Source organism: Haemaphysalis longicornis, unplaced genomic scaffold (assembly GCF_048455015.1).
Source record: "Haemaphysalis longicornis isolate Haplotype H1 unplaced genomic scaffold, Haemaphysalis longicornis Haplotype H1 scaffold_10, whole genome shotgun sequence".
NCBI lineage: Eukaryota > Metazoa > Arthropoda > Arachnida > Ixodida > Ixodidae > Haemaphysalis > Haemaphysalis longicornis.
The window spans coordinates 89,578,372-89,594,721 of NW_027526204.1; the positions used below are offsets into that span (position 1 = coordinate 89,578,372).

At 49.1% G+C, this 16,350-nt stretch overlaps 1 protein-coding gene across 2 annotated transcripts in view; it reads right to left on the reverse strand.

Moving 5' to 3' along the window:
- LOC144158889 (CDK5 and ABL1 enzyme substrate 2) overlaps window positions 1-15,241 on the reverse strand; it is a 100,857-nt gene extending 85,616 nt beyond the window's left edge. Inside the window, exon 1 of one of the 2 annotated variants that reach the window (XM_077690072.1) lies at window positions 14,446-15,241. In XM_077690072.1, coding sequence (XP_077546198.1) covers window positions 14,446-14,843 — 398 coding nt within the window. In that variant the 5' untranslated portion in view covers window positions 14,844-15,241. The remainder of the gene's footprint in view (window positions 1-14,445) is intronic. The other variant, XM_077690073.1, reaches the window with a different exon arrangement.
- Between the last annotated feature and the right edge of the window lie 1,109 nt (window positions 15,242-16,350).

A 16,350-nucleotide genomic window follows, 5' to 3' on the forward strand; every position in this document is an offset into this window, starting at 1 on the left:
TGGGTAATTAATCTTTAGATGCCACCTGTAGATGGATACGTTTGTTACTACGCATACTGCAGCGGGTTATCTACAGTGCTAGGCGATAGCCCCCCCTCCCTTCCTCACCCACGTTGTACTTGCTGTTAGAGGAGGGCCTTCATAGGTTCCCTAGGCGAATGAATGGACAAATTAAAATAATTTGGCAAAGCACAACATTCAGCAATGATGCAGCAATGAGCCAGTCAGCTAGCTGCAGTAGTGCGACACTTCTCAGATTTATTTTCACGCGAAGGCGACTTCACGGCAGCCAAACAATGCAAGCTCCGTGAAGCAAAAACTACACAGCACAAAGACACTACATTCCGCCTAGAAACAGATTCGCGCAACTCTCGGTCCTCTGTTTCGCCTTCTCAATCAAACATATATCCTCTCTCTCCAAGAGCGTTGGAGGAGAATACCCGCTGCGCGAACGTTAACGAAAGCACAGCGCGCCCGAAACGGCCGCCGCATACACGCGTCTAGGGCCGCGCGCCCCTCGCCCCTGGGAACAGTGTTTGGGAAGACGATCCTAGCAACACGTTGAGAAACGAGCAAAGTCTAATTCCCTTTCAACCAATTACGCTCGTAACGGGTGGGACGGGTAACGTTTTCTAAGGCCGCTATTATTTTTATTCACGCCGAAAGAGAGCTGACGACGGAGCAGCCCCGCCATGACCAGCTGTCGTGTCGATGCAGCATCAGAATCACAGCGGCTGTTGCCAAGGCCGCTATAACCGCACGGCCGTACTGCGAGCCAGCCCTGCTGTGCAAAGCGAAACGAAGGAGACAGAGAGAGAGAGAGAGAGAGCCGAGGCAAAAGCGACGCGCGAAAGAGCAATCAAATCTCGAGAGAGAGAAAAAAAAAAAGGAAAACAGCGGCGTACCCAAGGGTCGGCTGCTAGGCCCCATCTTTTTTATTCTCCTCGGGAGGCTTTTCTGCCGAGCACTTGAGAAGGCCGAGTGTAGACGTAATACGGATCGATTAGCGCAAAAGAGGGGCGGCCGCATGGCCCGCTTGAGCCCGAACGAAACAAATTAAGTTGCACTCTCACATTCCCGCTCGCTCTTGCGAGTCGGACGCGAGGCGGTTCCCGCAGTGTATACGTCGCAATCGTGCAAGCAAGGAGACGGATGGGTGAGACAGGCGCGTTGAGGAACGCGGAAAGGCAGAAGCGACTAACATGTCTTGATTTTTGTTGTTGTTTCTTCTTTTTGTCATCTTACGACCTTTAGACTACACATCTGAACCTGTCTGACGACATGGCAAACTTGCACAGAGCCCAAGGGGCGTATACACTCTTGTCATCACTGAACACGAAATCAGCGCGACAAAGCAAAAAGGAAAAATCTTGAAGCAGAGATTTAAACACGGCATAGTCAGTGAAACTGACCTGCTGCAGGCGCTACGGGCAAAACAAAACAAGCAACACGTTTTCGTTTTTTATAGAATTTTCGCGTCGTAAAAGGGAAGAAACAATGGTCGCTGGCGTTCACTCGTGGTTTTCGCACAGTTAGCTGTGGCCTGCGCAACTCAGGGCCACGTCATCGAGCACGGCAGCGTCACATATCAATGAAGTTACCGCACGCACGACAAGGATAGAGTCCCCAAAAATAGAAGCGGTCGATTTCAGCCATAGAAGAGGATGGCTTTTTCTTCATTTTTTTAAATGCAGAGCATTTCTTTAACTCACATGTAGCTTCCGCCGTCCGTCCGCAACAGCTCAGCGCGCAGGCGCGCCCTCTCCCCCACTCCTCCTCTCCCGCATCACGCTACCCTCCTCGCTCTCAACAACAGGTCCGCACCCCTCCCCCTACACTATATAAAAAAATAATACTTATCGGCGCCTGGTTTCGATCCCACGACCCTGCGGGCGGAACGCAAGGTACAGGGTGCTTTACCCACTGCGCCACAAAGCCGACACAGAATGAAAGGCTACGAACGCGCCTTATATTTTAATGGCCGGTGCCATTCTGGCCGCTGTCATGCTGCGGTACTCGCTTTGTGTGCGAGTTAATCATTCGGAAAATTTAGCCTACATTCAGCGGTGCTTCAGAGTACCAGGGGAACATTTAAACACGTAGTAGCGGGCCATGGCGCGGTTACGCACGTTACGAATAGTCACGTCGCTTCTTTTAGTCATTCTTTCCCCTCAATCGCTGGCACTGGTCTTACGCAGCACTAGCGTTGCGTCGACACGTATTCACGTATTCTTTGAGAGTATAGATTTCATTCAGAGCTGTCAACATGCCCACTCTCCGCGAGGGTTGAGAATTTTATTCTCAGTTCGTCTATGTTTTGATTTATTGTGTTTGGGGGTACGCTTACATGACAGCATAACTGAGAGTCATCATCCTTAAGGACCATCCTTAATGTATTCTTTAACAGCTTCGCCTAATTTAATGTTGAAATGCAGTTACTTAAAGGAGCACTGACACCAATTTTCGGCGTTAATATTATTGCACAGTTCGCTTCCTTCACTCAACAGAATATCCTGGCTGAAATATGAGCGGCCTGCGACGCGAAGAACATAGTTTAATTTGATCTCATTTATCGTGCCGACGGAGCAGCGCGTGGAGCGGTACTCAGCGAATGGACATCAGCGTGACATAATCCAGTAAAAGCCAAAAGAAGTGACGCGGCAGCGCTCGTCAAAAACTCGTGACGTCACTTCATGCGCGCGGCCCCACGAGCGGCGAGCGGGCGCCGGTGACGTCCGCACAAAGCGGTGAGGTCAGTCAGGGATTCTGTCATATGCCCCGTTCGGGATGAAAGCGCGGGAATTTGAAACAAACGATTTTCAGGCCGTTCAATATAAATAACTATCGCGCGCTGAAGTATTTGAAGTGCTGTTTCAGGTTCGCCAGGCCATTAAGCATCGATAAAAGCAATAAAAGTGTAACATAAAATTTTCGTGTCAGTGCTCCTTTAACTTTTCTCTTCACTCGCAGTATTCAAACCGAAGCAAACGCCGCGAACGTTCTCCTCTATGCAGTTTGCTTTCCCTCGTTGCATGCATGCTTGCGGTGAATGAGTCTTAACAGGTAGTTTTCCAATAGGACTGCGGACGACACGAAGGCGTCCTAGCCTCTTGTACAGAATTGACCAAAGGCTTCTCAAAAATCCCTATTTATGATCCGGTGTGTATCCTGTATGGCTCATTTTAAAGCCACGAGCCAACGTGGCGTCCTTTGGGTTAAATTTCGATTGTGGAAGTTAAACGCGCCGAAGCTGCCCCTGGACTACGAAGCGCGTCTAAGCGGAGGGCTCCGGATTAAATAGGACCACCTGGGGATCTTTCTCACGCGCCGAAATCTCAGCATAGGACCGTTCTTGTTTTTTTTCATCTACATCGCGAAAGCGCCCCCTAGGTCGAGATCAAACCCGCGTCATTGGGCTTAAAGGAGCCATGAAGAGAAAATACAACTTCGTTTAATTTGAAAGAACTAGGATTCAGTATCTCACTCAGCTCCATTACATCCACAAAAGATGTTTTTTAACGAAAAAAAAAGCAAGAAGTATTTAAAAACTTTCAAATTTTGCGCCACAGTGACGGGTTATGAGCACGAATGACGTCATACGGGCCAACAATAAAACATAATTTTCAGTGCGTTAACTGCACGTTAGCATTCAAGTGATGCGGTCAAATGGAACTAGAGGCCCCATTACAGACGTCCACTCATGTGTCGTCGCGACAGGTCAGTTAGACGGCCGCCAATCGCACAAACAAATGGTTCCGTGACGTCATAGAAAAGTTGCGGGAAATTGGCTAGGGGGTCGCGACTGCTTCACACGTTTTCTTTCATATCTCCGTTATTTGTTCGAAGATTTCGATGATATTGGTATCATTGTTATCGGGGCTAAGCAGTCTTTGTAATAAACCCAACTTGTATTTTGTCTTCACGGCTCCTTTAACAGCACAACGCCTCAGCCGCTGAGCTACCGCGGCAGGTTCCTTCTAGTCTGACGTCACGCCACTTTAAACATTTCGTTCCCCCCAAATTCTTAAGCCAAGCTTAGCATGAAACGAACTTTACAAGTCAGGAAAATGCCGTTGCTCCTTCCTCGTTGTCCCGGACGGTTTACTTCAGTTTGCAAGAAATTGCGACGTCAGTTATTTCGTGTACGGGCTACCCGATCTACAGGTCTTGTATTTTGCGGCCACAGTTTCCCTTGAAGGGGCCATGGAGACGAAATGCAAGTTGGGTTCATAACAATGATACCAATTCTATAGCAATGTTTAAACAAATAATCGAGATATTACAGAAAACAAAGGCTTTCCGGCGATTTTCCGATGACATCCCATAATCTGGTTCGTGCGAGAGGCATCCGCCAACCTAAGCCGCCGCCAAAAACATGATTGGGCGACCGTATACACCCCTAGTTCATTTTGTTCCCATAACTTAATGCCAACGCGCAACACTGATAACCCTTTCAGCCCCAATCTCTTTTTTCAAACACAAAAAGGTTTTCTCTGTGTTCTGCTAGATCCCACGGCTCCCCAAAGCCCGCAAACAAAAAACGAAAAATAGAGCTGGTAGTGCAAGTAGTTACTGATTCATTAATGAGGTAAATAATTAAGACGTCTGGCTGTTAAAAATGTTAGTTTGAGCGGGAAAAAATTTTGTTCTCCGTTTTCCTAAATTTTATCACCACATGAGCCTACAAGCAAGCAATGGGACCCACTGTGCAAATATTTACAGATTTACAAGCCTGGGCATGCAACTAGGGCCTCTGGTTTTTCTAGCCTCGACGTCGTGATTTCGTGTTCACTGGAGCCTTTTCTTCTTTGTAGCGGATCCGTCTCTGCTAAAACGCTACAATTGGGATTTATATTAGAAAAGTCACCCTTCGAGGACAATTCCCCCAAAAAACTAGAAGTTTTGGTTTTGTTCTCTAGTGTGCTGCAGCGGCTAGAGCGATGCGATTCCATTTGGAATCACCGGAGGACGAAAAGGGATGTTTTTAGTGCCGGCCTCTATGGCGTCGTTCCTGCCCATGTTCCGTCACTCATGCAGCGCGAAATTTGAAAGTGTTTCGACATTTCTCGCACTTCTTCGGTTCAAAAGCGTCTTTCGCGGCTGAGTGAGTTACCTAAGTCTAGTTCTTTCAAATAGAGCAAAAGTCGTATTTTGTCTTCATGGCACCTTTAACGCTGGATTCGCGACAGACAAAACCGCGAACAAAGTCCGCACACGTGGAGACAAGGCGGGTACACACGACCCTTCAGAGGCGAGCGAGGGGTGTACGTTGCGGCGACGGTAAGCCGACACGCGTGTCCCATCCCCAAGGAATGTCGTCTTCGTCGCCGTCGTCGACGGTGCGCGCCGGTGGCAAAAACACGCGACACAGACGCACAAGGAACCTGCACAGCCAGACGACGGAGCAATTCCTCGCAGCGCGTCCTTTCCGGCCGCCGCGCATTCCAGATGGAGCGAGACAAATGTAATACGTCGCTTATGTATCACATTCCAGGTTGCAGCCGCTCTCGCAACCACCCTGACATAGTGCGCATCGGTTCCTCAGTACGCCTAAGACACCTAACGCTTCACAAGTAAACGAAGTTGCCACGAGATGTGGGGGTATACATAAAAGCACGTGTTTCTTTGCGCATAATTGGTGTTTATTCTTGTTTTTTTTACATTGAGCTAGTCGGCTCTGCGCTGACTTTACACCCCTTTTGTCTGTACCACCCCAAAGGCCCTTTCACACTTGCGACAGAGCGACACAAGCGGCGCGATTTCTGCCGCTCGTGTCGCGTCGCTCAAGTCGCTCTCGTCGCGGCGACAAAAACTGGTCGATACACAAACGACAAAAGCGACGTGAGCGATGCGACAAGCGCGATGCCGGGCGACTATAACGACCGAGATTGCGTCGCTTTTGTCGCTGCCATCGCAAGTGTGAGCGGGCCTTTGCCCCCTACCAAAAAACAAAGAAATGCACCCTTTGGAAGGGCGTAACTAACGGTAAAACACCCTTTTAAAAGGCTTTATGCTAGTGTTTTGCTAGGGTGTGTGGGCGTTATAAAAAACAAAACACAATTAAAAGTGCGTTTTACTTTGTTTTCTTGCTAGGGTGCAAGAGTGTTATAGATAGTGATGTACACCATTAAGGGTGTAAATAATTTCACATTTTCTTTTTCGCTAGGGTGTAAGGGTACTAGTTATAGACAATGATTTGCATCTTTACTGCGTATACTACGCCTGCCACCCTTTCGCGAGAAGCGATAGCACCATAAGTTTGCCACCGGAAGAGCGACAGTGGTCTTTAGAGCTGTAGTTCCACCGCGAAGAAGTCGGTTGGAGTGCGCGCATTGTTTGGAAATTGGTGACACCTCTCCAGACCCAGATGAAATTAAAAAAAAGAAAGAACGAATGACAAGACCGATACAGCGGAAGGAAATCGCCCCCGACGACTACGCGGCAATGGGCGTTACACTGGGCAATCTTTCCCGCTTACGTGGAGAGGTTGCAGTGTTCTAACCCCTACATCGTAAAATGATTTACCCCCTTTTTACCTATAATTACACCGTAAAATAATTAACATCATTGAGGGTGTGATTACTTTCTGCAAGTAACACCCTTACACACCCGCAAAAAGATAAAGAAATAACAAGGGTTTTTTCGTCAACACCCTTACATCATCGCAAAAACACAACAATACACCATTTTAAAGGGAGTTAAATTGGAAATTACACCCTGTCAAAGCGTGTTTTTCTCTGTTTTTTGATAGGGTGTAAGGCTGTTAGTTATAGACAAAACGGTGTAAATCACCTTACAGTGTAACACCCTTACAACTATCAAAAACAAAACACCATTTGAAAGGGTGCAATAAGCAATAAAATACCCTTTAGAAGTGCATTCTTGTGTTTTTGCTAGGGTGCAAAGGTGTTATAGACAGCGATCTACACTCTTAAGGGTGTAAATAGTTTTACAGTGTATTAGTTGTATTACTGTTGAATACGATGGCATTCGCACGCACGCAGTCGAACCCACACGCACCGTATGTATATAGCTGACCGGAGAAACGCCTAGCATCACTACCCTTGGACATAAAACAACAACAACAAAAAAAAACTCTCCGTGATTTCGTAACGAGCTTCATAAACGGACTCCCAAGAGACCCTTGAACCCCTGTCATTGTGGCGACGGCGAGACGGCGCTAGAAACGACAATCCCACTTCGACATTTTCTTACTGACGCAGTCAGTACTCGACAAGTTCCCCTGATATTTACATAAATGTTCGCGTGCGACGTTCAGATATCATCGCACTGATTCGAGATCTTGTGAAATAACGTGTCACGTCTGCGGCTGCATTGCTTTTTTTTTTTATGGCGCTCTTATCACGTGAAGCTGTACACGGCTATGGCTCAGAGGGATAACTCATACGACCGCCGCCTTGAGCTTCTTTCTCTCTCGCCTAATAGGTACATGTTTGGGACCCTCACCACGCTAATCTAATTAACGCACTTGAACTGGTACAAAATAACTGTGTTCGTTTTATACTATCTAATTATTCGCGGTGAGATGTTTGAGTGGCGCCCCCTGGCTATGACGTCGGCTTAGGGACTCGCGCCGCTGTCGTCTGCTACACTCCGCTGGTGAGGGGCAGTAGTGCGTGTGCTAGAAAAAGTGAGCGTTGGTGCTTTATTGCATTTAAAAGCGTATTTCTGGTAATTCAGTTATTTTTGCCAGCTTCAGATACATCTGAATAGTTTCAAGTTGTATACCCCATCAGTTTGCAACAGACTAGGAGAGAAAGAACAACTTTCTTCACAGCATCGGTAAGAAGATCGTGTCTAACTCGTCCTTTCTAGTTTATTCGCAAGGTTCAGCGCTAAGAGCTCCTCGATAAGTATGCAAAATGCGTAGGTTTCCCTACAGTATCCTTGAGATGCTCTTATGAAGACTCAACACTCTAACGCTACGTATACCAAGCGCCGGGCTCGTACACGCGCATCGCACAGGAAAGAAAGCGGCTTTCTTCTGTTTCTTTCGTTGTTGTTGACTTGTATCACATGAATGTTTTTTTTTTCTATGCCCATCGCATTACCTTTTCTACACCGTCACAAACGTCTTATAATAGGTTTGGGGATGTTTGGGAGGCTCACAAAGATCGTGTGGATTTTTTTTTTCAGGCTGTATGGCATACATTCCCTTTTTCACAAATTGGCTTTCGTTATGGCTGCGTGCAAGAAGGGGCACACCGGCAGCGTGCGTTGCTTGTTCACATGCAAATACAATGACAAGGTTTGTGCTATGCACCGCGATCGTGCCTTAGACAACGTTGTCCCGAGTACTGGCGGCTTTTGTGCTCCGAATTCTTATCGTAACTATCGTAATAATAACGAACTGACTCTCAACCCGAACAATTATGACATGATTACGGCGTTGAAGATTTGATAAATTCGCTAACTAATGCAATAAATAGTATATACGTGTATATATTACAAGAACCGAAGCCGATGAATTTTCCCAAGCGGCTCTTTAATGTTTTCCAACCCTTACAGGCGTAAAAAACAAATCCTGGTCTACTCGGGATTGTGGTTCTATGAATTTAAGAAAGTTCATCTTGCTCTCTTGTCCTGGACTGAGGACCTGGCATAATAATCAGCTCGATTTTACGGTTAATAAAAGTTTTCTCCACCTCCTCCTCCTCTTCTTGAGTGCAGTTTTCCTATAACGCTTATCTGAAATTAGGATATGGCTGACGTAGATGTACCGAAATATCCCTCAAGGTCTGAACAAAGGAAAGTGTTACTGTATATTTACCGTAGACGTGACTCGTTTTGCTCTATACACCTTCATACTGGTTCGAATCCCGGTATAAAACCAGCACGTGGTTATACACAGTGGGTTATTTGAAACTTAACCCACAGTTTTTGCAGCCCACAGTTCATGTCGGCATACTTTCATGCATGACAACGTAAAGTGATGTGACACAATACTTTCCAGCGTTCGGCAAGGTTTTAAAAACTGTTTTACCTTGCATGTGATTACCGGGAATCGTAATGCCTTCTGTCAAAGCCGAAAGCCCCGAGGGCCTGGAATTTGCTTTGGTCTTGTATTTTCGCTGTTGTCGGTTACTACCAGCTGGCTGTTCCCTTTGTTCGAAAGGCTGCTTCATACAGAAGCTGACGCCTAACTCCGGCCCTTCGCGCTCTGCACAGAACCGGCTTCGTCAGGAATGGGGCGACGCCGGCAATGTTTCTTCCGTAGCGGTATACAAAACTGTACTTTAACTCACTTTCAGAGCTAGTGTATGCGATTTTAAGTCTATTATTATGGTAAAAAGTTACGCACACGCAAAATCAGGTGCGGACGAGCGTCAGACGTCAACCAGGCGCATAGAAACAGCAGGGAGAGCGAGCCGGAGTGAAGCAGACGACAAATGCGAGAATCCCTAAGCTGACGTCACGGAGGCGCGCTTCGCAGCGCCGCCCGTGGTCGGGCTCACCGCCAATAACCGAGGTGCAAGTATAAGTGCCATGCAGTCAAACATTGGGCTTCCATCCTTATCATCTCGCCGAAAGATTTCTCGCTTAACTTTATTCCAAAAGCTTTATCATCATGTTGCTCTTCGCGATGAACTAATCCCCCGGCCTCTGTACCTTTCTTCTCGCATCGATCATCGTCACTAAGTGGGTTTTCAGCCAAGCAACACGAAAGCGTTTTATCAGACTTTTTTGCCGCACCTTCCCGAAGATATTGTTACAATTGCCGATAACCATTTGTTTCGCGCATGCGTAGCAAAGATTGTATAATTAGGAGCAACGTCATGTATCTTTCTTATTAACAATTACACTGATTGATTGATTGTAGGGTTTAACGCGCCGACGCAACGCAGGCGATGAGGCGCGCCGTAGTGGAGGGCTCCGGATTAATTTTGACCACCTCGGGATCTTTAAAGGGACACTGAAGTGATAAGTAAACATTGCGGGATTACTAGCGCAAATTGTAGTCCGGAGTCCCCAGGCCACGTTTCGACCACTCTAGGCGCGTTTACGCGATTTTATTTAGTAGAAAAACTAATTCGAAAATGCTGTCCTCCTCTCTTTACGCTCGCCCATTTTCTGTGGCGTTTTCGTGTGACGTCAGGAGGGGATGAGCTGGCAATTGGCTGCGCCACGGCTGCGCTACTGCACGGCTCCCCGGCCGCGCTACTGCACGGCTCCCCGGCCGACAGAGTCAGTCGGCCCAGCGTTTCGTCCGCCGGCCGCCGGCGGGTCGTCGCAATCAAGGAGGTTAAAAAAATTGCTTGGTCGCAATTCGTTCGCTTAGTTGAAACGAAGCCAGGACACGTTTGTGAATGGAAGAATGTGCCTTTCTTTACTTGGTTTGTTTGTACACTGTATCTAGCTCCAAGTCAAGGTCGCTTCACACAAGCGCGGCACAAGCGCACATGCGACGCTTCGCTGACTGGTACGCCAGTAGGAAAATATAAGGCCTCTTGAAGGCGGGAGAAGAGTCAGCGAAGTCAATATAGGTACTAAGGAAATAAAATCAACTGACATTTTTACCGTACAGCGTAGACTAGGGTGCGGGAAGCACTTTTTTGCGCTGGGCGAACAAGCACAGCGGTCAGCAGCACGACTACGCATCTGCGAACGCTTTTCCGTCTACGAAATGCAATTGCTAGACGTGAGCTACTGTGGAAACTCGGGCGACGCTTACTGCACGATCGCAGTACAACAAATAGTCACCTAAGCTGCTTGAAATGCCAAAACTAAATAAAAGTGTAAACCGGTTGTACAATATATACCCTATATTAACTACGCCTCCGCATCCCGCTCCGTGGCTCAGTTGTCTGGGGCGCTAGGTATGTCACCGCAAATGTTTTGCAAGTCATGAGTTCGAATCCCCGTGGGTACGTGCTTTTTTTTTTTTTTTTTGTAAGTTAACTTTTTTGTTTTCCGCCGATGTTTTCTGTATTGAGTTCACCTTTTTTTTGGCCGCAACGTTCATGGCTACACGAACTAGTTCACAAAACGCGCGCAGGCTGGCACTGGCGCGCTAGCGAGTTCTCGTTGGCGTGCTGTTGCCATAAGCACCGACTGCTTGCAGGCAGTGGGCACAGGCCAGAATGAACAGACCCTTGGCCTGGTGCGAACACGCTTTTTACGATACAGGCATGAGGGAGGCAAGCTCCAAATATGGGGGAAAAGCGCATGACATTTGGGCGTCTGCGGGTACGCGGAGGGCGTTCATGCACTGCGTAGGTCTCGGCTAGTGAATGCTACGACTACAAGCCGTCCTGGGAGGCTTATCTTGTGCATTTTACAGCCGACAACATGGCAGAAGCGCGGTACGATGATTACTGAGATATTGAGAATGCCCATCCAACAACGCCATTGGTTATGTTTTACAGAACCGAAACCGAAACTTGTGTGATTGCTAACCTTGGGCATCGTCCAATCACGGCGCCCCTCCTCCCAACGTCACAGCCTTAGTTGGTGCGGCCGCCGCAAACCGCGCATGGTAGTTTTTCTTCTTTCGCGCTTTGTAAAATAATTACCGATTTGTCAACCGGATAAACGATGAAAAGTGTGCTAATTTGAGCCAGTCTACGCAGTGCAAGCAAAAACGGGAGCTTGACAAATTCACTTCAGTGTCCCTTTAACGTGCGCCGAAATCTCGTACACACGGGCGTTTTTGCTTTTCGCCTCCATCAGAAAAGCGGCCGCCGCGGCCGGGAATCGAACCCGCGACCTCGTGCTCAGCAGCGCAACGCCCTAGCCACTGAGCCACCGCGGCGGGTAACAATTACACTGTGTTTGTATTCTGTATTTTGACTTGTAACCACTCCCCTCTGTAATGCCTCTCGCTCGGAAGGTAAAATAAATAAATAAAAATAAATAAATAATTCCTTCATTCCCCTCCCCCATTCGGTGTGTGTGTAAACATAGTAAACAAGAAATAAACAACTTTATTTCAAGTTTTTCGGACGGGCCCTGTCGTTCTTTCAAGTGTAACGGTGTACAAGCGCACATGCAATATCTACACGAACGGTGAATAGGTACGTCGAAGAGTAAATTATACCGTGTTCGGACGTGGGCCAAACGGATTGCATATCACTCACCCTGTAATGCGTTACTGCAACTCGCAACGCCGCCAAGCCTACCTTCAAGCGCTTGCACTCGAGTTCTGGAGAGTTTGCCAGGCGATCAGAATAGAAACGGACATAAACACGCGCAATTGCACTTTTATTGCGTGAGCAGATTGACGCGGCATGCCGGCGAAATTTCTGCGGCGCTCTGTTCGTTTTCGCGTCGCTCAACCAGCAGAGCGGTGGACGCGCAGACGACGACCGAGTGGAGAGACGACGACGTCGCCAGCCTTCGCAACGCTGGCGACGTTGCCGTGGAGACGACAAGCCGAGCGCGGATCACCGGCTGTGTCCGCCTCGACGGGTCTTGGGACTCCCGCCACCGCTTGTGCGAACGGTCACACATTATAAAGGTGCACTGGATGTTCAAGTAACTTCGTTGCACAAGATGCGCGGGGTCTTCGGAGCTGGGCGGCTGCTGCCCCGTATTACCGCCGTGCGGAGGGAAATGTCGCATCCCCGCTGACACTCTCTGTATTTCACAAGGATCAAGACATGTAAGTTACAGTCCCAGACGATGAGCAGGTTTCGCCGAGTCCGACCAATAGTGCAAAGAGATCTCACTCCCACATCGAACAGCACGACTGCAGGGGCGTTGTGCTTACAATCACACAATGTCCCTGCGCCAAATTATAATACAGGACCACTTTACCTTCGCAGCTATGCCATTACCAAGACCATATCTCCCAACCCGTATGCGTGTATAAGTGCAACACGGGTAGCCATTTTTTTTTTTTTTTTCAAGATAACTTTATCCGGTTATGCTCTAAAGAAGCCTGTGTAGCTGTCGTTGTAACCGTTGTTGCGTTTGCGGCCATCGTCGCCATCTTTCCTTGTTGTTTACTGTCAACGCGGTCGCTGTCTTTAGGCGGGCACCGCAGCAGCACCATATGCACACCAGCGCCCATACACTGCACCATGGATAACCCGCGCCAAAGCCGACCCGACGCATCGCGTCCAAAACGGCCTGAGGGATGATGTTTCCACCCGATTGCGCTAGCAAGCGAGACACGAAGGTCACCACGGAGTGGGGAAAAAAATTCGCGACAAAAAGAGTAACATAATGAGGTCACGTTGATAAGGGGTGGCGTCTCAGTACACAGCGTAGAGTCACCGCGAATGAGTCCGTGAGAACCCGAGTCCGTAGCAGGCGATAGCGTCCGGCTACTAGCATACCAAAACCAGAACCCGCGTGGTCCACGAGACGCGTTATAGCCCTACCCCGAGTGCGACAACGACATGATATTGAATAATTGAATGCACCTCACAGACGCACCGAAATGTCACGTCCAAAGCGCTATCTCAAGTGAGCGAAAATTTCGCACGGCTTTGAATTGAGCCGCATTAACTAGTGTAGCAAATTTCGGGGCAAATGTTTGTCGACCGAAAGAGACGAAAAAAGAACACATTTAACGCCCAATTAGGCGTGTACACGAAAACGTATTCACGCATGCAAGCGTGAACTTTTTAGGGTGTATTAAATTAACGCATGCAAGCGTTAACTCATCTGGGTGTAATCCAGACATGCAAACGTCAAGTTACCTGGGTGTCACTCACGCATGAGAACCTTCACATCTCAGGGTGTAATGCGCTTCAGTTCCCTACACAAAAATTAAAACAAAATTTAAGGAAAACGCCGCCATTCGCACACATATGCAATGCAGTTGGACCACTACTCGAGATTGGTAGCATTCGTGCCTACAAATACTTAACAAAATGTGACACCCAACGTTCGATATCACGACGTTCAATCCTACAAACAAACGGGCCGTAGAAGCGTTTTCTTACTAAATTACAGATGCTGAAACCGCATTAATCTGGTCGCAACCAGGCTGACGCAACGTGTACGTTACACACATTCCGCATCAAGCAGCTGCGATCTCTGCGATCTATTTTAGAAGACCTTGTTATTGCCCGCGCACCGCTTCAGCTCAGCGCCACAAACAGCAGCTAGCCTTCGATACCAAGGATATGGCACAAGAATGGTTTCCGCCTTCCTTTTTGTTTTCTTTTTCTTCCACCGTCCCGACCCGCTCAGCGAAACGCGCGGGCGCGCGAGTACGGCGGAGAGCTCGTTTCCGGAAGAACGTTGCCGCTCGACGATTCTGCGCCGGCGGCTGGCCCCGCACCAACGTAAACAAATCGGACTGGGCGCCCGCGAAATGAGGCTTCGCGCTCGCTACAAAACGCACCCGCCAGTCGGCCGCTCGATTCTTCGATCGAAACTCCGCAGCGGCACAAAACCACGCTCGCTCAAAGGCCAACAAACACGCGAGAAGGAAGGGAAAAAAAAAGTGAAAGGCACCCGTCGGCCGCTCACCTATCTCGTTCCTGGGGGCTGCTACCTCCGCAGTAGGCCAGTTTTTCCTCGCTGCTCGCCTTCCCGGCCGAGTCGCCGGCGCACTTCGCCAGAGGCGGCGAACGTGCGAGCTCGTCCTCGTCTTCCCGGGCGCCGACGACGGCGGCCTTAGCGGTGGTCGCCGGCTCGTACTCGGACGCCGCGAGGTCGCACGACTGCGAGGAGCGGTTGAATATGCCCAGCTTGGTGTCCCTGTGCGTGCCGTCGAGCGAGATGTTGGAGAGGAACGTCAGCGCTGCGAGCCGGCGTCGAGAACGCTGCCGCTTGAGCACGGCGGCCATAATAAGCGCTGCAGACGACCGCAGGAAAAGCAGACGACGCTCCTGCACACTCAGAGCGAACGACGGCGCAGGCGACATGTAGTCCGTAAGGTCGGCGTCGGCTTAGGAGTCATTGCGGCGCACGCGAACGGCTGATCGGCGCGGACCACGGCGGAGTACTGCGGTGTCGTGTTTACGGCGGGGCCTCTGCCGCCGGTGGTGGTGGAACGTGGTCGAGTCATGGTGGTAAGCGAGGCACTTCACTCAGCTGATGCACGCACAGGCTCGTCGAGGGGCGCACTGGCAGCGTTCTTCACCATGGGCCGAACTGCTCCCGCTGGCGCCGCTCACTGACTGGGCAGCAGCCGCGGTTGGGGAGGTGAAACAAACGGAAAGGGGCGAGCGCTATTCACTCGACGGCTGTCCCGATGAACGATCGACCGACCGAGATACAGCGCACGGCCATAGAGCCGCGAGCAAGAGATCATATCCATACGCGATTGTGAAACGGGAGCCCGCTTGCAGCGACATCGCGCGTCGGGCGAAAGAAAAAAAGACACCGCGTTTCTCTCAAAGCTCAGCAGACGGCGCCACTACTGCGACAGCCTCAACCAGTGCACGACCCGGGAATCTTGAAATGTGTCTGGAAAACGTGCCTATTTAAGTGCACTTCCATAGAGTGCACTCGGCTAAAATGTCATTCAGGCGCAGCTAAACGGCAAACCTGAATGACACTTGCCACCGAACGCACTTTAAGCCTAGTATGTTCCCGAAACACACTTTATCCGGGCCGGCTCGCCGAGTGAGTTGTCTCGGCCGCAGGGGTCAAAAATCGGGAAAAATGACATAAAACAGCGAGAGTTTAGATGATAATAAGTAATGTTAGAAGTTAATTGTAGACGTTGTTCAATTATTTTTACAAAAAGAAAAGCGGCGACGAAAAACAAGAAAATAACATCGCTCAATGATGATGATGATGAATAGGGGACGTCGGTTTTCAGCAACTGACTCGCCTGTGTTATTCTACTTATTTGGCTTTCCCATGATCCCATCATTAACTTAATGGGTTAGCCCCCCTCCCCTCCGGTTTTAAGCTCCCATCGCTCCCCCGCCCTTCTTGCCCTTACACACCTGTTTACCTCTCCCCCCCTCCTGTTCTAAATTCTAATTCGGTATATTACCCTTCCTACGTCCCACTCTCGTCCCTATTTTTCTTCCACCACCACTCCAGCCGCCTCTTCGTCTCCTCCTCACACCAAATCCTAAAGCTTCCGTCCACGTCGCTTCACCATCGTCCCGCCGTGGTCGTATCTCTGTGCAGTCTATGACAATATGCTATACGGCTTCGTCCTGTTGCCTGTATACAGTTACCCGTGTATGCCCGTGTTCTTATACACCCCGCCCGTGCTTCAAAAAGCAATGCACTGCCTCGCGTACTGCAATAGAAACCTTCCTTCCTGATTTCTAGTTTCTCTCAACTAGAGTTCCTCTATATAGCTCCCGCAGGGAGCTATATAGAGGAACTCTAGTTGATGATGATGATTAGCGGCTTACCCTTTGTAACGGGGTGGCGTTGCACAGCGCCCTTAGTCGTTAACGCCTCTGT